Source organism: Cyphomyrmex costatus, unplaced genomic scaffold (assembly GCF_001594065.2).
Source record: "Cyphomyrmex costatus isolate MS0001 unplaced genomic scaffold, Ccosl1.0 scaffold14, whole genome shotgun sequence".
Classification (NCBI taxonomy): domain Eukaryota; kingdom Metazoa; phylum Arthropoda; class Insecta; order Hymenoptera; family Formicidae; genus Cyphomyrmex; species Cyphomyrmex costatus.
In genome coordinates, this window is record NW_017275390.1 from 2,712,479 (window position 1) to 2,734,581 (window position 22,103).

A 22,103-nucleotide genomic window follows, 5' to 3' on the forward strand; every position below is an offset into this window, starting at 1 on the left:
TCAATTTTCCTAGTTTGGTAATAATAAATTCCTATAAATATGAAACGTACAAATACTATATAAATCCTTTTAACCGAATATTTGTTGAATTGAAATGTAAATTTATTTTAGATATATATATATATATATATATATATACATATATATGTACTTGTATAATTGATAGATAAAGTATGAAATCAAATATTAAAAAATGCTTAAAATTACTCTTTGGGAAATATTATACATAGTGTAAATTGTATATTTCTTTGCAAAAAATACTGACGTATTTCTTGTTCTCTTTATTATTCGCTCTGCGAATAATAGACTCATCATTCCTTATATTACGTAATTTTAAGGCTCGAATGATATTAGATATTGTTTTTATAAAATATCAATTTGGTATATTAAGACTGACAAAATCGTGTGCACCAAAAATCGTGTAGGAAAAATTATTTTCTTGCCTTGACTCAATCAACTATCTGTACACATAATAATTACAATACGATCAAAATCGAGGAGCTACAAATCAAATTGTAAATTTTGTTTTTACCTATTCTGCTATAATGTATTACAATGTTAAAACTAAAATTGTGTTAGTCACAAATCGAAGATAATTATAAGTTACTCTATTATTTGCGCCAAAATACAATTAACGTTATGATCGAATGCAAACGAACAGAAAGGTGAAAGAAAAGCTTTACAGTGACAAATGCATGACACTATGAATTTACCTTTTGTTTGATTATAGATAATGTGAGCTGTATCTCTATTAAATTTAAGTCTATAAATATTAATAGGTGCACGATGTACACAATTTATACAACGAATTACGTCAATGTTTAGGTATATAGATGTACAAAATATATACGTAATGTATAATATATTGTATTATTAAAAATATGATGTAATGTATATAATGCGCTATTCTTGTATCAGAATGCCGATGATGTGCCTTGATATTAATTATTATTATCCGAATTCTGTCTAGATAGATATTTAGACGTTGTAGTGAAATTTTGAGATAATGTTATGGCTTCCTCATGCGAAGCGTAGATGTGATGAAATTAACATAAAATTGTTTTATTTTTAGAATTAGTTAAATCCATCGAATATACATATATTGTTAGCGATTTCTTCACTCGTTATTATTAACAACTTAGATTCAAAATTATATGTTATCTTTATTTTTCCTACAATGCCTCGTGCTATATGTTTATGACGAAATTTGTGATATAATCGAGGTGTTATATGTTATTTATACAAAAAAGAACCATTTACGAGTGCCAATAATGTTTAAACTAAGCATTATGTATCCAACATGAGAGTTGTGACAGACGTTACCAATATCCTAACATGACTTTAGATAGATGCAATTAACAGAATATAAAAGTACAATATATTATGTGTTTCATGTCTAAAATACATTCGCTGCGTGCCACTTGTGGGCGGTTTTATACTCTACATTTCAATAAAAAAATCTATATTGTTTTCGCAATATTAAATATGGTCGATTTCCTACGATTCGTAGCATTTCACACAATAAAAATGTTCACACAATCAGTATTTTTTTTAAGTAACATCAGCAATGATCTTAACTCTTAAACTCCTTTTCGATATGACATTTTTCTAATGTCTTTTTTTAAATTTCTTTTGCACTGTTTATAACTTTTTTATTAATAATATAAAGATACATACATTTACTTGATACTATTATGTTGCTTAATATTTCATATTTGGATTAAAAAAAATTAAATTGATTTGGATATGCCGTAATCAAATGTATTATTTTCATAGTTTGGCGTTTAAGAGTTAACTTTTTTATATCTCTTTTTTTATATTTTCAATTTTTCACAATGACCGCGCTCGCATCATAAACAGCGACTGTGGCTCGATCTTGTAAATGTTTCATCATTGTAGGTAAAACGGTCGGTCACAATCATCAACTGTTAACGTAATTTGCTACATTATAGACGTATGATAGTGTTTTTCTGTTAAATTTTGGGACATTTTTAATTATAAAAGCCAAACATATTTATTTTCAACAATTAAATTTGCGTAAATAAAAAATATAGCTAATATCTAAAATGTTAAACGTATAAATTTTAAGAAATACGAGATTTATTTGTCATGCTTTACTTGCACACCATTACGTTACGCGAGGCCTATCTAACGTCATTAAACGATTAAACTCTTTCAACAATAGGTTGCGTAAACCCGATCGAACTATGGACGGAGCTACTGCTTCGTGTGCAAGTAAGATTCTGTTAATTATCACCGTTTATTACTGTAGATTAAAAGAATTTACAAAAGAAAAATGTCAACGTGTCGACAGCTGCAGCAGATTTGCTGCAAGTGAAACGTCGAGTAACGTTGATAAGAATTTATTATCGTATGCCTGCTGTCGATCATTACGAATATCATCACTACGAATTTATTATCATATTTATCTCTTGCAAGAGGTTTACTCTTGCCAAAAAAGTTGCTGATTTTATTCATACGCAATAACATCGACGAAATGGAGTCGATGTTTGTTTATGAAATGTAAACATGAAATAATTTTTTACATGTGTGGCATAACCTCCAATACTTCCTCTATTTACTAGTCAACTAGTGTTTTGATTGTGTTTTCAAGTAATATCATTATTATACTTAAATCTTATACATAAAAATTTATAAACAAAGATTGTTCAAGACTAAGTTTTAAATGACCGACAAATACAAAATATAAAAAATTATCAATGGTCTACAAATTAATTAGCAGCACTTGTAGTGTAATTTTAAATGTAAACTTTTCATTCACCAACATTTGTTATTTAATAAGATTCGTATATTTTGATCTACGTTCTCTTTAATATAAAAACATATTGTGATATATAATTATATTTTTTAACTCTTCCAATACCATTGAACAAATCTTATTAGCAAAAGTCAACAATTCAAATTTTTTTTGTATTACATAATCTATAATCTCTCGACAAGTAAATTATATAAAATCGCTTAAGCCTTTAGTGAGAGAGAGAGAGAGAGAGAGAGAGAGAGGGGGGGGGATGGTGAGAGACGTGGGAGTTTTATCCTTCACAGAAGACCAATTATCGATTTACCTCCCTCGCCTTTGTCCCCTTTTTAAAATAACTCGTTCGTATTATAAGTTATATATATATATATATAGCGATTATTTGTAAAGATCGAGGCCGAATTCTATAGCAATTAACTTACCCTTTTTGTAGATTCACAGATGACAGATGATCTGATGCGTTCTTAAAATGAGATACTCGAGCTAAATAAATACGGATACTTAGACTTGCATTGAGTGCATTCGGCAGAGAAAGCTGATCAGTTTGTGCTCAGTAATTTTGTAATATGATTGGTTTCTACACTCAGATTCAGCGAAAAACTATGTACGTATAAAGGCAAGAATCCAATTAAAAAATCACTGAACGCTCACTGATTAGTTTTCTCTGCTGAACGTAGTCATTATAAACGTACCTACTTGCTTTCCACGCATGAAAACGTGTGACGGGAGACAATAGCGAAACATCTTTCGTCAATATTCAATTCTCGATGCGTGACAAAATGCGCACACGTGCGTGAAACAAAGCGAAGTAAAGGAGAGACGATGATGGTGGAGAACACATAAATGCGGCGCGGCATGCGGAGATTGTAATACTTGCGACATGCAGAGTATTCCCTTCTTTTCTCTTTTTTTCCCCTCTCGCGTGATGCAGCTAAGCCGCTACTGCGCGAATCGCACGTGCGCGTAACGCGGACGAACTAAAATCACGTATTTAAAGCGATGCATACGCAATTGTTGACTCTAAATGTTGAATACGCAAACAAGCCGCCAAACAAGCACGTCGCAGTCGAGAGTTACGAGACGCGGAAAACGAGGGATTTTATAATAGAAGCTGGAACAAGATATCGCACGAATTCCGGCAGATCGATCGGCGAATAATACGCAAATTATTGAAAAGCGAAAAGCATTTTCGAATGTTATTTCACATAAGACGAGATCGTTTACAGTTTGCATTCACGCGTGATAAAGCAATGAAATTAACATCACGTTTGAAGAGTTGAAATATTATTTCACGAGTAATATCGCTTCGCGTTATCAGCATCACATAATATAAAACGTATCATTCGCACAATTGAAGACGTAATGCTGTATTATAACGTTCGTTCCATTAATTAATTAGTAAAGAATTAAAACGCTCCGCCACGGAGAGAGATCGAAATAAAAACTCGCAAGAGATGTTTCATCTACCGTGGGAATTCCACATCGATCGATTCACTTTTGATCATATCTGTCGCTAATAAAATTATGAAACGGAATGGCTCGAGAGTATGGCAGTCTCTCTATCGAGAGACTCGGCTTCTCTGAATTCTGCCGTGTGCCTTTTGTTTTTTCGCACCGGCGAGTGAAATCTGCGTTGGGATTAGCATACGAACGAAAATTGGAACGTCTAATTGTCACGTCTGCCGCCATGGAACGGTCTTTTTAAAGTGGATGTACAACAAGCTCGTCTTCTTGGGACGACAAAGTAAAAGAATCGTAGTCTCGAACAAAAACAGAGGATAGCGTTCATTATTGTCTAACGCGGAAACACCCGTATCACCATTGTACGTTATCACGGCGTTAAATTACGGTTTAGCCAAAAGATAACGGTATAAAAAAATTTGGGAGATACATTAACAATTCTTAGAGTAAATAGAATTTATGCGGTTGTGTTGAGTAAGCGACGTCGAGAACGACGTTATTACAAAGAAATAATCCTGCAAAACGGATATATCTGATTCTTTTTTTTTGACATGATAGTCGAATACTTTCTAAGCACAGATTGAATGCTTCTCGTAATTAAAATAATGATCCATTAAGCTGATCAAAGCTGACTATTGTGAATATTAAATGCAGCGTATCCTCAACTATTTTAAAAACAAAATTGCATGAACAACGAAGAATCGTGTAATGTCAATCTTTTTTTCATTCATACATTAACAGCGCTGTTGCGAATGCACTATCAAATGAAGCAAGAGTGTAATCAATGACGCATACTGGCTTGTTATACCCCTCACACGAACTTCGAGCGAGTATTATCTACGTGGTAACGAGATCTATAAGAGGAAGAAATATCTGAGGGACGAGAAGACGTCATTTCTAAACGGCACAAAAGGGCCGCAATTCCAACGTTAAATAAATAAGTCGCCCTTCTGCAAAAATGGCGTGTCGTTCGTTTTGTGAAATTAACTCATTAACACTGCATGACCCGTCATGCCAATTTGTACACGAACAATAATTGCGTTTGTGCTCCTTGTGAACGGATATCTCGTTAAGAGAACAATATATGTCTGAGTCTTGGATTAATTACGAACATATTCTAAATGAGTAATATTGTTAAACATATAAAACGTGGAGATTGGAAAATTCATAAATACGTAGAATGCACAATTGATTATTTAATTAATTTATTTAAATTAAAAGTGTATGTATATTAAAGGGTTTTAATTTTATCTTGTCGCGCGCAGTAATTATAACTATATGTTCATTATCACCGCTGTGTTTTCATTATCATTGAATAATTACTACAGGTTTTTTTTTTGAAATGAAATATCACGCGAAGATTTATAGGAGCATTTAATATACAATTAAACAATCATGAATTGCGTGCTGGACACCAAGGAGCAATTAATCATGAATTCAATAAAACACTTGGAGTATCATCCTGTAAATTGTTCTTACCAGCATAGCAAGACGATAAGATTATTTTTTAAGACGTATTATTTTTCTACAAAATATTATTTACCTTTGTGGCATAAAGATACAACTTGATGATTTGTCATATGATACAACTTGATGATTCAAAATCAACGTTATAAATGGCAATTTGATGCTGAGAAATGCAATGTTTAATCATATCTAGAAAAAATGATGTTCGCAAATCTACCTGATTTCTTAGAATTACGCTGAATCGTAATGATTTTATCATCTTTGCCAACAAGAGCAATTTACAGAGTGACGTCTCGTTTATGTGTAATGCCTTAAATATTCGCCGAAACATGCTAGTTTGTATAATTAAAGTAATTGCATCAACGATAAGAATAAAGAAAATAAGCATGCTATTTTTTAGTAAATAACATAGATAGTAAGATAAGGAAATTGACCAATATTTTCCGCAACAAATACGTTTTGTTACGAAAATTTTTTACAGTTCCTTATGTTAACAATGTGTCTGAAAAATTCAAACCTATCGCCAATATGTTTCAGTGCAAATTAGCATATACTATTCCGAACACACTAAAAAGTTACATCAAAAGAGGCAAAGATAATTTAGAATATAAACGCAATCAAAATGTAGTATATAAGATATCCTGACAATTGTGATGCTAGTTATGTTGGACAAACTAAAAGACAATTAAAAACTAGACTAAAAGAACATATTTCAGATATTAATAAAGCATCAAAATCCCCTTCTGTAATAACAGAACATAGATTCAAGTTAAATCATAATTTTAAATGGGATAACGTTGCAATTTTAGATATCGAACCTTCTTATAAAAAAAGATTAATATCTGAAATGGTACATATTCAAAAACAGACACACATATAAACAGACAAAATGACACAGAGTCATTGCCCGAAATGTACACCAATATGATACATTCCCTATCCTCGTCTTAAATTTGTCTTTCCTTGTTATTTTTATTAGTTTATCCTTTGACTTTCTATTCCAACGACATTATCCTATTTACTTTTGCAATGATACGTGTTCAATTTTGACAGCTGCAAAGTATCTCATTTTATTACTCCAAATATATTTTATAATAAATTGACGCAGAGTATTTTTACACATGGATTGATCACAATTTTTATTTTATTTTTGACGAGGTATATATGACTTTTATATTTGTATTAGATTTTAATATTTTGTGACAAGAGGTTAATAAGACATTTAGTAGTTGAATTTTTTAACAATGTTAATTTTTATACTTTTTATCAGGATCAAAGATAAAAACACATACAAATACCAATGTTCAAATTTTATACACGGAATCTATGATTTTTAACAATATGAAGATTGTATAATGTTAACCCTTAGTTCCGACTCCAGGGTCGTTTACGACCCTGCCGAATTTTCAAAGTGCTGTAGTTTTTGAAAACGGGTAGGGAGCGCGCATAAAAAAAAATATTAAAACTTTTTTTTTTTCAAAATATTACTATTGGGGCTTCAACTTGAAGGTTGAAGGAAGTTACTTGAATTTTTTCAGATTTTTTGAAGCGTTTTTATTGTCCCAAATAACGCTCGGACGCGAACGACCCTGGAGTCGGAATTAAAGGTGCCGAAAAGGACGGTCGGAACTAAGGGTTAATTTAATTTTAAGAAAAATTATTGTATCATTGAAAATGACCCGATCGGAGTCAAAACGTCTGAAGATGTATTAATATATGAATTAAAATAATTCGTTAAATTAATTTGGCTCTACGCCCTAGTTATATTTTTGTATTGTTAAATACGTTTCGATTTTCTGGAAAAGTGAGTTATTCATACTACGATCCGTGCTGTTAAATAATGTCAAATCTGAATTATTTATAATAATTTCTATCGATCGCCATTGTTTCTCTATTCAGTATATTATTAATTTAATTAAAACAATAGAGTTTAACTATTTAACTCAAGAAAATATATTAAAGTTCATTGTTTATTAATAAGGAAAGGAGCTACATTGCAAAAGTGATATAAAAAAATCTAACGTTATCGGCTAAAAAATCATGTTTAAAATAAGTATTCCTATTATAAATGAATCTTATAAAATTCTATATCCGAGTTAAGTTGGAACATGCTTGATCATTTTAATTTAGACATTAAAATACCTCGAAACAATGCACTTTTAAAAAACCTTTCAAATAAAAGTTACAAAGTTTAGGCACCCTATGGTGCCTAAAGTAAACTTTGGACCCAAAATATAAGTTATTTATCTGATAATACTTATCTTTTCAAACACTACTTTTATATTGTATAAAATATTTTTTTTCAAAAATATATTGTTTCCGCGATATTTTGATGTTTAACAATAAGTTAAAGTGGCCAAACATGTTCCAGCCCAAGTCGAGTACAGAATCTATAGGATCTCAAGATTAGACTATCTAAAATACCTATTTTAAACGTGGTCTTTCGACTAATGTTGATTCCTTTACATCACTTTTACAATACAGCTCGTTCTCTTGTAAGTTCATGTGTTAATACTATGAAGGCCAGGTAGTATACGATAGATACTAAAATGACGCCAATGTGACGTCATCGGCCATTAAAATATTGATAGTCTTGTTTACTTCGAAACTAACCATAAAAATGGATTAATTTGTATTCTGATACGTATGAAAGTTGTTTTTTTTTTTTTGCTATCTAACAGTACATGTGAAAGAAAACATTGAATATTCTTTTCAATTACTCTTTTTTGTCCTACGTTTGTATGTTTAGTAAAAGAAGTTACTTGTAAAAGAAAAATGTAGTGTCTTTCAGTTTTTGAACATGGCCGGAGACACTACCGCGTCTCCTGATATAAACTGAGTTAAGTTTATTTATTAAACCAAAATGAGACATACCTAAATATAATATTTACCGTTATTACATTTTTAGAATTTGAAATTAAGTCTCAAGGGCAAAGAAGTAAAGAACAAAATAGATATTATAATAACATTGTCTCAACTAGTCTAACAACTGGCATTTCACATATACCATATATAGTTAGCACATGAAACATTTATAGAAATATACTGATTTTTTATCTCACTTACGTCGACACATTTTAAATGGCCATAGGTATCTATTTTTGAAAACATGGAAATTTCTAACATTTTTATTTCTAATAATAAACTTATCATATATATTAAGCTGCTGCACAATCAGTTTGACACTAAATGGAACTTTTAAAATTAATCTAATTACGACCTTTTCCCTAGAATCTAATTAATATGTATAAATCGTTATTAAGTACAAATTTTTTAAATTAATTTATTTCATAAAATCAAAACAAAAAGCATACAGCCACAGCACTAGTTATAATGAGCGAATGTCCTTTATCCAAAATATACGTTAAATTTGTCTAGACGTTTCGATCTATTTTAGACCATTATCAATAAAAATTAAAGCATTAAAGCGAGCATTAAAATGCTTAACTATACAGCTTTCTAAAATTTTTAAGAATATATTTTAGTACTAATACGTGTCTTCTAATCAAGACATTCATGAAACTTATAAAATCTAATGTAAATGTAAGAGTCAAAATTATAAAAAATGCGAGGACAACAGATTGCGCAATTATACTCTTGCGTTAATTATAATATGACTTTGTAATATTTTTATTTGTAATAATTTTTACTGATAATAGACCGAAACGTCTAGACAAATTTAATGTATATTTTGAATAAAGGACATTCGCTCATTATAACTAGCGCTGTAGCTATATGCTCTTTGTTTTTTGATTTTATTTTATATTCTAAGTCATAATACATATTATTTGTCTCATATTTTATGTTGTATTCATTTGCGACATAAAATATGAGATGAATTCATTTATTTTTAATTTTTGATTTATTGCATCAAATCGATTTCATAATTACTGGTATAACTATCATAAACATTCAATAAATGTTCTAAATTCTAAAACTCAAATAAAATATCTACACAATATTTAAGTAAACTTTTTATAAACTTTTAATAAACATTCGCTAAGGGATCCAAAAATTTCAGTGAATTTTGAAAGTTTTACCAGATTGATGTTGAAACGCCCTTATATCCTTCGGCTGTGAACCCTCGGCAGATGTTTCACCCCACCACGCAGCGCAGAGAGCCACAAGAACGACCCTCCATTTCATTTATGGATTGTTCGGGGATTCTGTACCCGAACACATGTTAGGCGTAGCCACAGCGAGCTATACGGCGTAAAACAACATGTGATAACAACGCAAACGTTTCATTGTGCTTATGACGCGCAAACTGTTGGTCCTTTCAGAAATCCCATCAAAACCGTTTCAATCGATTAAGTCGCGTAAGGGTGACGCCTTTAATGCATCGCTTAATTGAATGTGTCATTAATAAAATGTCATACTTATCACAATGCAATTGATTAAAGCTTTTATTGTTTGATCAATTTCTCATGTTTTCAAAGTCCCCTGCACAAATTTCATTTACGAAGCTTGTCGCTTGAGAATATAACAGCCTTACAACATCAGCAACAATCAGAATATGTAACACAATTATTTAAATTATTTAATCATTGTGAATGAAATAGATACATAATCATTTACTTTAAATTACATCATATTATCTTATATTAAAAAATATTTCAGGATATGCTCTATACGTGATTATACATACATATACAATAACAAGAAAGACTTCATAGATTGCAACTATCGGGTGATTTTTTAATTTTTACTTTCCTTCCTATTACAAAATACGATACACAATCATGCACACATATTTATGTTAATGTTAGTCGCGTGATTTTCTATCTCGTTTATACAGCATAGAAAAAAATCGTTACGTTCAAACATAGTACAGTCCACCGTAGAGGTCCTCAGGTAAAAGATTGGGCATCGTTTAAGAATCTTGAAATATCTTGAATATGGTGGACGAAATGCTTAAGGTAGAATGAGATAGATATCCATACATCTCATTCTAACTCACGTATCTATCTCATTCTATTTTAAACGCCGTTCTGAAAATGGCGGACCAAACGGACCAATCAAAAATTGTCTAAACGGTGTTCAAACGCTGTCGAGAATCTTCAGTTCAACGGACAGCGAAAGGGTGTCCGAAAAAAAAAAAACCGGATCCTTTTTTCTTCTGTTACACATAGACAGAGCGTTTTCAACCCTCGGGGATGCGGACATTCCGTTCACAGCATACGTGTGACAAGCGGTCTATCTTGTCTACAGGCTCGATATTTCCGCAATAGCACGTTCCAATTGCGCAAGTATACGACGTACGTCCCACGCGGAAATCCCGCGCGGCACCGAGGCTGCGATAAGAGAGCTCGGCTGCCGCAATGAGAACGGATCCTTCGTACGTAACCCTTGCATCTCGAATCGACTATCCATGCGTCATCGTCACCCTTCCGTCCTCTGCGTTCCTCGCTCTTTCCCCCGCCCCATTCGCGTTTTGCGATTCGAGAAAAGCCGCCCTCTCCCCTCCGCCACGGAGACGCGGCGGCAAAAGCACGTGTGTACCGGCGCGGCGCGGCGCGGCGCGGCGTTGCGGCGCCGCGAAATATGACCGACCGTCTGTACGTGCCATGCCATTACGCGCGCCTGGATTTCGACGATCGGTGTCGGCCGCTCCGCTCCGCTCCTGTGGAGACAGTCAAGTCAGTCGTTTCGAGGCTGCCGAGTTGACCGGGTCGTGAGTCGTGGAAAGCCGCGTCGTTCCGGGCTGTGTGTCTTCTCTCTCCAACTGAAACCACCACTTCTCTCTCGCGTCTGCCCGTCCCTTCCTTTGTTAGCCACCCCATCGAAATTTCGAGGGCGAGAACCATGGCGAATACCATGATCCTGACGCTTGTACTGCTGGCAGTGATCCGTAAGTTGAACGCAGCCGTTTTATTATACGTTTAGAACTGGGATATCAGTCGAACGAGATCTTTAAACGAATCTAATACTGGCCACAGTACCGAAAGACAGTAATTAATTATTTATTTTCAGTATTAAAAGCTTCGTTGTTTATTACTCCGAATAAGTAATTAATTACTGTCTTTCGGTAATAAAGTGGCCAATATTAGATTTCTGTAAGGGAAGAGGGTAAACCCGGTGAAAGTTATGCTTCATCGTGCTCCAAAAATAAATGACAGATTTTTATTGTGAGACAAAGGTCGTTTTTTGGGGGGGGGGAACAATTAATAGCGAATAATTTAGATTCGTGTTATTTTACGCTTATTAAGAAAAAATCGAAAGATATTCGCGATAATATATTATATTAAAACCAGAGCTTCGCTTATTATTCTGAATAGAACCACTGTTTTATTCCGATAATAAGAAATATCATTTAGATGAATGTTGGTCGTAGAATATTAGACTTGGTCTCTCTCGAGCGACAATATACGTGGCGCAAACCTAGTTTGTTGACAGTTCGCTTATGTTAGAACATAACAGCCGTTACGTTCAGACACGAGAACATAAATCACCATGCGAGAATGGTCTTGGTCGTTGGCAAGCAGTTCGAAACGGAGTTCCGCAAAACCGAACGTTGTGCGTATCGATCCTATTTTAAAGCCGCATCCTGTACGACTGTTACAAGCCTGACACTTAGCAGATCGTGAAATCGAGAATCTGGAGTATCTTTCTCGACCGCGACGTCGTAAAACGTGGCCTCGCTCGCCTCGTGCATCGAAAAACCAAACGCTCCTCTAATAGACGTATCGATTTTCTTTTTTTGTCGCGCTGCTTCTCCTCGCCTGTCCATCAGAAGAAAGAGCTCCTCCGAGTGTTAAGTCGTGTGAGTAAAGTAAAGTTTACGTTCGGGGGAAGTTGGGTGGAGTTTTCAAAGCCGAGACTTAGTGACGTAGTCCTGCGTTTGGAATTCTCTGTTCCAGTGATGCGCAACCTTTTTCCTCCTTAAAGAGACATCTTCAGAGAGAGCCATTTTTTCAGAGGGCCATATTTTCCAAGTCATTTTCAGAAATAAATGAAATCTTGCAGGCTACGTAATGTTCATTTTTGCAAAAAATATTTTACATCATGAGGCTGGCGAGCAGTAAAAAATTCACAGGTTGAGCATCACTGCTCTGTTCGAGTTTACAAGTGGAAATCAGATAAAGTTCAAAAAATTCTCGCGCGACGAGACAATGAAATCTACATGAATCGTCGTAAACCTGGACGAGCGAATCACTCAACGGATCGTGGACTTTACGACCGAAGCTTTTTATAATTCACGTCGACTCAAATGTCCTGGCATGCTCGACGTCGGGACGAGCGAATGAATAATTTCGATGGAAAACCATTTCTTCACGCAGAATAAAAAGTTTTGCAGTTTTAATCAGTAGTTTGCGACATACAATGTCTCAATTAGAGAAGAGCGGGGCGAGAGTTTACGAAGTACGATAACGAGGTCTGAGAAAGGGGAGTGGTCACAGCAGCTTCAGTTAACGCCATTTGTAATCAATTACGAGAATCAAATTGAAAGTAATGAGTAACAACTTTTTACAAATTAAAATATTTTACGTTATAGAAAAACCAAGTAAATCATTTTAATCCGCATTTTGATTTCAATCAATTTAATATTTTAATCCCCATTTTTTTGGCAAACATATGTTTCCCGCCATTCTGAAAGTTTGAACATTTTGCGCGCGCGTTGTAGAAAATTTCCTTCCATTAACTGCCCGCAGACAGTGACGCACTGTTTTGTGGACGCGTCGTAATGTTGGCCTTACGTCCTTCACAAAACCGAGGAAGGTAATCGGAGGGTGAGGGAGAGAGATTGTAGAGAGGGGAGGAGTGAGGAAGAATTTCCCACCCCATTTTCTCAATTTTGTCTAAGGTCAATGAACGAAGGAGGGTCAGTGTTGTAGGACGATCTTTCCTCCGAGAGAAGGTTGGCCAACATTACGAAAGGACGAAGGCAATCCATAAAATAGTGCGCCACTGTCTTCGGACAATGGAATGGAGTTACACCCCAAGGGAATATTCGAAATTTTAGAACAATGAGAAAAAAAATGTGTAAAAAGAGATAGGAATTATTTAGAAAAATAAATAAGAGATTGTAGATTAAAACAATACTGGTTTTTTAATAATAAAAAGATTCTAATTTATAACAAATTGTTGCTCATTATTTTCGACACATTAAAAAAGATATTTTTAATTTTAGTGGATCATTTGTTTAGATAGTGAAAAAGACTAACTATTCAAATATTTACTAACTTGTAAGTAAAAAAGATACATTCGTTTGAAACAAAAATATTAATTTCGTTTAATAATTTTTTTTAGTGAGTGAATATTTATTTACTTGCAGTAATTATATGACTGTAAGTAAATGTTCAGTTAGCACTTATATTCAAATAAAATTTATTAAAATTTAATATACATTTCTTTATAGTGTATGATCCTCGTAAATCTTTCGCTCACACACCTCTGCTGCTACATCGCAACAGGATTTCCCGAGAGATGAATTTAATCTTTGCCATGTTAATTCCTCCAAACTGAGAATAATTTCACAGGATTTAGAGGAAGTAGAACGATGACATATAATATATCCTCTTTATCTCGATCCGTTCCTCAATCGATCGCTAATAATAATCTCACGGTGACGCACATCGGTCGACGTATATACCCGCATGCTCGATCAGGCTTTTAGCGTCTTACATTAAATTAGTCCTTAATTTTAGCCATCGCTCAATTGCGCAAGGGAGGCACAATTAATCCCAGAGACACAGACACATAGAAGCAATATTTACCGTGAACGACCGACGCGCGTCGTTTCCTTCCGTCCGTTTCTTCCTGCTTCTGTCTCTGTGTACGTAAGTAGGTCATAAGATCTGTTACATATATTTTTTTTTCAATTTCTTCGTTTTTCTTTTGCCGAGAAAATACTTGTCTCTCATTTCTGATATGCGAACAGTGTAAATCGACTGATCCATCAACGAAACAATTACGTGATCGTTTGCTATTCAAGTGAGAACAAATATTTTTCAAATACATTTTCTCGTTGTGTCAATACCTGTCGCTAGAAGGAAGGGCAATTGGTACTCTCAAAGCATACGATCCGATAGCTACGCTAACACGGCTGTTGCTTATAAAGCGTCCGCAAAAATAGATTAACGCCGTGACCATGGCGATGGTGGCATGTAACTTACATACCGTGCAAAAATAGTACGAAAATAAACTGTTTTTAGCACACCTTTGCTTGTCCTGCACGCTCGCGGTTTACGTGGTAAGCGTACACAGGACGGAAGATATAAAAATAACAAGGCTGGTGTAATTTTTTCTAATCAAAATTTCGATCGCGCAAAATTTCGAAGCAATCTAATAATGAAAAACATAAGTCATCGTATAAAAATAGGATGTTTTTCTTTAAGACCGAAGAATATGTATACTTTTTTCGAGGACACTACCGATAAAGATAAAAACGACCACGTGACACTCGCAAACAATTAGCGTATTATATTTATCGTCTACTGACTAGTTTTGACCTGGCTAGTTTCGAGCTAATTGTTGACCGGTTTTTCCTAACCAATATTTCTTGATCACTTACTGTGGGTAGTTACAGTAAATTTCAAAATTGCAAAAAGTTTCTGCCCAGTGACGAGTTTCATCTTGATATATTTTTATTTCAGTATTAAATATCAAAGGAGTGCAATGGTAACTCGATTCTCCTTGAGTTGATAATAGTTTGTTAATTTTGTACTTCTATTGGTGTAAAAACGTAAATCAGTTTATTTCTGTAGTTAGTTTCAAAGTAAACAATGTCCACATTAACTATGTCCTTATAGGAAATATAATAAATAAAATTTAAATCTTCAATATATTTTCTTAAATTAAATTGTTTAATTCCATTATTTTAATCCATTAAATGAACGATATACAGATTAGGAGCAATGGCGACTTGGAAATAATATGGAAATAATTATTAAAAGTAACTGAAATCGGATATAATTTGACATTATGAATTTAATAATGTAGAAAAGATTAAAACTTTCGTGATATGTTTCTTGTCAAAAATGAATGATGTAAGAATGACCAACTAGACAGCACTTACAATAATTTTGTTGTTTATATTAATGATCTTGCATATATTTAAAATTTATAATTTACGATTGTATTATACATGATTTTGTGATTTCAAATGATGTCAAAAAATGCTCGTTTCGTGCAGAAATCTCGTTACAGTATGTATTATTATAATAAATTATACAAATAATAATTTACAAACAATATTGATTTATTACATGTCGCAATACATCACGACATATTCACGCAGTATATATATCTACGTAGAAATAATAACATTAAATGTTCGTATATTACATTTCGCAGTAACAACAAAACACATTTACTAACGGTGATGGAAAGCAAAATTGCTTTGGTCATCGATTATACAAACTGAATAGAGGAAGTACAATACAATGACTCGTCGTAAATAATTATATCAAGTCGCTAAACGATGAAAAAAGACAACAAGTCCCGGCTTTGGATCGTGATGTTATTTTTACACAGCGTGTTACAAAGCAATTTTGCGAAGTGTGATGCTTTAAACGCCAGAATTCTTTACAAACTAAACCCAAAAGGAATACTTATCCGAAACAAGACAGAATATTATTTTTAGTACCACGTGACTACGTTATAATTTATGCATTATGATTCACGTTATTTACCATTTCAATAAAGGAAATAAATTTTGTATGCAGAGATATCTACACGAAGATAGAATTTTGTTCTTATCTGAAGCAAAGGAGCTGAGGTACATCGCGATGTCGTCATTTAGTATTACCTGCATGGAACTTGCTCGAAATAATACAGTCTACATGAAATGGAAAAAACGCTCTGATAAAAACATGTTTGTCCATGATAAGCAGAGCAGAGCACTCATCGTTTGGCTGTATACTGTAGTTGTAGTGTAAATGATACACTTGCACTTCTCTCTGTATCTGACGAGCGTGTTCGAGCGACGTGAATTCGACTGAAATATAGATTGGAAATTTTCTCCGGCTTTATAAATACGGTCGTTGACTTTAGCAACAAGAGTACAACAACGCTGGTGAATTGATTATATGAATTTACGCTCGAGCGTATTGAACGATTGAAATCGAAGCAAAATCGTCCTTGCGTGAGAATCTGTATAGGCCTATTAACCCGTTGAATAAATAAAAGATTTTTTTAGAGAGAAATATAAAATTTTTTTAAATGCTCCTTTTATGCAAGCAAATTTAAATGGTGTATGCTATAAAAGTATAAAACAATGAAATAAAAATATTTATTCAATATAATCGTACTTTTTTCCTATTTTTCGTATACAAAATAAATAATGTTAAACTATCCATATTATTTACTCGATTTTCATCTAGAGTTGCAATAAAAAAAGAATCACCTGACTTTAATATTACGTGTGTATAACGTTTGAATTAGTCAAGAACCATATCCTTCATAACTAATCGATTTGTTTGACAAAAGTGAGATTTAGTATCAAATGATATCAATAACCTACACTTGTCTGAAATCAAATTCCAAAACCTTATCAAACTTTTACGCTTAGAATCGACAACAAGAGTTTTTTGTTTCATTTTAGTCGATCTTTACAAATATCTTTTATCTTGATTTTGCATTGAATTAATATTAAAATATGATATAAGCATGTGAACACATATCACAGTATACGTACACCGAAAATCAATCGATACATTTGCAAGTTAAATTGGTATTCGTGTTACTCTGCAACAGTATATTGAATACATTTTGTCGCGTAAATCTGTACAATGGTCCATTACACTTAAGCTCGTTGCAGCATGCGAATTATCGACATCTGCTGATATCAAAGCTGTTTCTGGCTCTACCAGAATCTTATGCGACAGAATTCGCTAAATGTTAGAATAATCAAATTACACATTCATTTCTATTAATGTAAATTAATTTTCATCTCGATTAATTCATCTTTATCTCTTTCTTATTTTGAGAACTAGAAAAAGATAAACAATAAGTTAAATCTACATTAATAGAAATGGGCGTTAGAGAAGGATGCGCGATATATCACACTTTTCTAAAAATATATACTTGCCAGTTTACTCGTAAGTTTGAACAGCTCGAAGTGTGACAAGTGGCGTATCGGTTTTTTATCGTACGTGTTATTTGTTTATCATCAACTCAATATTACATTTGTGCAGTCTTATGATACATATAAATTTTCAGGCAAAAAAGTCTTGTTGCATTAATTAGAATTCTTGTAGATTCAACTAGATAGGAACAATTAGACACTTATAATTAAATCTATTATCATTTTAATCGAGATAACCAGACATTTAATTACGATAATCAGAATTTTGAATCATATAATCGGAATTTGTCTTGTTTGTACTTCTTGTTAGTACAAGTACATTTATCTCACAATCATTACAGAAATCATTACAGTTCATAATGATCATCAACCTAAAACTTTATTCATCTTAAAAGGTAATCGAATATCGCCATAAATTGTTGCCTTTGCGTGAACAATTATTAAAAATTACGAATTTAAATACAGTAATTTTTTTCTATTTTCCGCACAAAGATTCGAAAAATACTGAATACATCAAAAAAGTTTTTAATTCTCATGAAAGTTTTAAAAAAATTCGCGACTTAATCTGAATCCCTATATAGAACTAAACTAGCTGACACGAAATTCTGTTACGCAAATTCGAGATATCAAACTTCGTTCAAAGTTCCAAATTGCTTCTCAACCGATCGATTCTCACCTTAATCGAGACTTAAGTTCCGTAGTAAAACGCGGTCATAAGTCACGCTTTGTCAGCCGGCTGACTATAATTGTAAGGCGAAACCCGCTCTCGGGACCCGCCTCGTTGGCGAAACGATTCGAGCCATCGAAAGCGTGTTCTAAACGGAAGAAAGATCGGCAGTAGTCGCGGTTATTTGCAAATTTTACAAAGGCGTAGTGACGCGTGAAAGATGGCTTTTATCAGCCTCCGCGGGGCATCGGATTTTTTTATATCACGAAAGGCGGCCACGTCGACGGAGCTCGTTCGAGGGGCTGGAAATCCAACTCGATATTCCCATTGCATCCTTGTCGTATCCTTATGATACGTCGCATCAGTGTACAAGCTAAGAAAATACATACCGCGATAAAGCGCCGCTCGAAATGTTGCGCAGCTGAAGGACGACCGATATAGCGTTCATGACGTTTGACATCCTTCAATGAGGCGAATACGATAAGACCCGCGACGCTACATTTAGAAATATCAAAAGTCGCTTAAACAAAATTTCACACGGAACAGGAAGGAAACATATTTTATAATCATTTCATTTTCTATACTTAAAAAAATATCAGTGTAGATTTAACATCCATGTGGTATCTATATAATTTTTGTTATGTTGGTATTAAAATATTGGGTGTACAACTTTGCTCCCGCCGTTTTTACAAGTATAAATTTATACCTGTAAAAACGGTTGTACACCCAATAGTATGCATGGATTTTAAATTTCTGTTTATATTAACACCATCATGGTATGGGTTTAAAATACATAGTATTAATAACAATACAATGAAAATTATATAGACACAGCTATTTTTTAGAACATAGTTTTCCAACAAGAGAGATACATATAGGAATAAATAACGATACAAGAATAAATATTTTTTGCAATATCGTTTTTCCTTTTCTTTCTAATTTCTCTACGCATAAATATCCTCATCACATAAACAAATACGAGGATCATTCTAAAAGTAATAAGCAATCATTTTTTTATAAATTAGAATCCTTTAGTGTTAAAAAACTAAGTATGTTATCTTAATCTACAATTTTTTAATTAATTTTTTACATAATTCTTATTTCTATATGTACTTTTTTCCACATTCAGCAATTTGAAGATTTCCTGGCGATAAAACTTCATTGCAGTTGTCTGAAGTCAGTGACACACTGTTTCACAAAGCACGTTCTCGCCAATGTTCTCCTAAAGGAAAGATCACCTTACAGCCACAATGCTCAACCTTCCTCCGGCCATTTCACCTCGGAAAAATCAAGAAATTCTTCCTTTCCGTCCTACTGCCTGATGGTATTCTCTGATTACTATCTTTTTGGTTTCGTGAAATGCTATAGATAAAGATGACAATCTACCGTCTTCGAATAGACGGAAATCTACCGCAAGGAAATATTTAAAGTTCCAAAATAGTAAAGAAATGTACGAAGAAATAAAGATTATGTAGAAAAGTATACAAAAGACTGAACATTAAAATAATATATATATTGAATGATGAAAATAATGTACTTTGGTTTTTCAATTCCAAAAATTCTAATTTATAAAAAGATTATTACTTATTACTTTTGGTACTGTCCTCAAATATTATTTGTCGCTTCAAAGAATTTAGTCTAAAAATTAAATCAGAATTTTTATTTTCAATTTAAACTAAATTAATTTTATTTCATAAATATAATATGGGTATTTCCACTTGTAAAAATTTTATTGTAATGCCATATTACATTATAAATAAATATGAAAAATGCAATTATTTTGTTGCAATTTGTATGTTATGGTATTATATATGGTAACATTTAAAAAATTGGACACTTCCGGATCATTAAAGATATATCGAGTATATTTGTTGTGATGTAGATATTCTAAAATACATAAAGTTTGAGCGTATTCAAAGTGCACGCATCGTACATCATGATTAGTTATTTGAGAAAAGCAATTTGATCTGACAGCTTGATAGTTTTACGTCCGACATGTGTCGATAAAGCTAAAAGACAAGTTACAGATTATGCACTTTATAAAAAATTATAAAATAAACCGTAGATTCAAGTGATTTAGTATATAGATTTAACTTAATGTTAATTTTGAATTAAAGTTAGATTTAATGTTCTCTTACTTGTATCTTACGCAAATTATGAAATTATACATAGTATGATGAATAAGAATCCGATATGATTGGCCGAGCGGAAAAATGTGTAATCAAATTTGTAAAAAATTGAATGTATAAGAGAAAGTGAGCATGCGAGACTGTCAAAAGTATGTACTTTGTAAAAATGTAAACGTCTGACAAAAACACTTTTAGTAAATTAATTAATAAACAAGTACAGAACAGAAAACGTAATCCTATAAGAGAATATTCTATATTTTGCAATAATTTAATATACCATAAAAATGTAAATTCTTAAAAATCAGTAGAGATAGAAGAATAATATGTTAAAAATGGAATCTTTGTTGTATCGAAATATATTTGTATAATGATATTGAAATATAATATCTGATATTTACAATATCTGATACAAGTGTTATATCACATTGTGTTTCGAAACAAATGTTCATCTTATCACGTACTCTAGTGTATATTCTTTTTAATATGAAGAAACCTTTGCATGTGATGAAATTCCCGGAAAACGCAGTGCAATGACATGTCCTATTGTTACAAAACGTTGCACCTTGAACGAACAACCAATTGTCAGACAGAATATAATTTGTTCCAAAAAAACACACAATCTGGTTACATTAATTGAAATTCTAGTGGAAAATAGACAAATCAGAATTTTCTGGTTAGACTTATTATAACTCTAGTTAAGATAACCAGAATTCCGATTGATATGATTAGAATCTTCTAATGCTTTCCGTTTTCAATCAGAAATTTATGTCAGTGTAAGCTCGATCAAAGTCAGTTCAATTGCCTCGATTTCATAGCGTTCGGCCGCATGAGCGAACCTCGACCGCTCGTAACAAAAACGAAGGCCCGCTCTTGAGATTTTCCCCCATAGTCAGACCGGTTTCAACACAGTATGGTCTCTATGTGAGATTGCCGGGCCGGAAACGGTCGAAGACATTGTAGCGGCGATATGTCTGCCGGAATGTATAGTGGAAGGTTCAGATTTTTGGCAAGGACTAAGTATATGGATACTGTAAACAGTAATATTTTTCTTGAGCGATTCAGAAATCCAAATAAGATAATATTCGAAAATTTACTCTAAATGAAACTATAGATGGTAAAGATAAAAATGAACCATTGCGTGATGAATTCAAATACTATTTGCTGAGTCATTCCCTTAGTATCGTATGTCTAAAACACATAGATGCATTAACTCTCCGTAGAGAAATGTCATTACATTAACCCGGGAGTGGCCGCTAACTTTATTGCGGTGTCATTGCTCGGTAAATGCAATTCACTTACAACAGTTCTTCCATAAGTAAATTAGGTTCGTTATTGTTATGTAACGCATTCTCACTACAGCTCTCCTATAAATAACACAAACATTTATAAATGACGATGTTCTTGTATGTACTACATCGTTTTCGAAATCCTTGTTGTTTATCGCAATGTAAATTTTATTAAAAGATTAAAATTTTTTTATAGATAGATATAGATAGATTAGAAAAAAGAAAGAGAGAAAAAGGGAGAATATAGGTATATACACTCGTAGTACATGAATATTAATGTGATCAAATA

The 22,103-nt window shown here is 32.9% G+C and overlaps 1 protein-coding gene across 2 annotated transcripts in view; it reads left to right on the forward strand.

Annotated features, from left to right (window-relative positions):
- Window positions 1–2,201: 2,201 nt before the first annotated feature.
- The window catches only part of LOC108782978 (protein FAM151B), a 28,369-nt gene continuing 8,467 nt past the window's right edge, over window positions 2,202–22,103 (forward strand). Inside the window, exon 1 of one of the 2 annotated variants that reach the window (XM_018551383.1) lies at window positions 2,202–2,235. In XM_018551383.1, the coding sequence (XP_018406885.1) occupies window positions 2,208–2,235 (28 nt within the window). In that variant the 5' untranslated portion in view covers window positions 2,202–2,207. Of the gene's footprint in view, window positions 2,236–11,278; window positions 11,556–22,103 lie in introns of those variants that run through there. The other variant, XM_018551382.1, reaches the window with a different exon arrangement.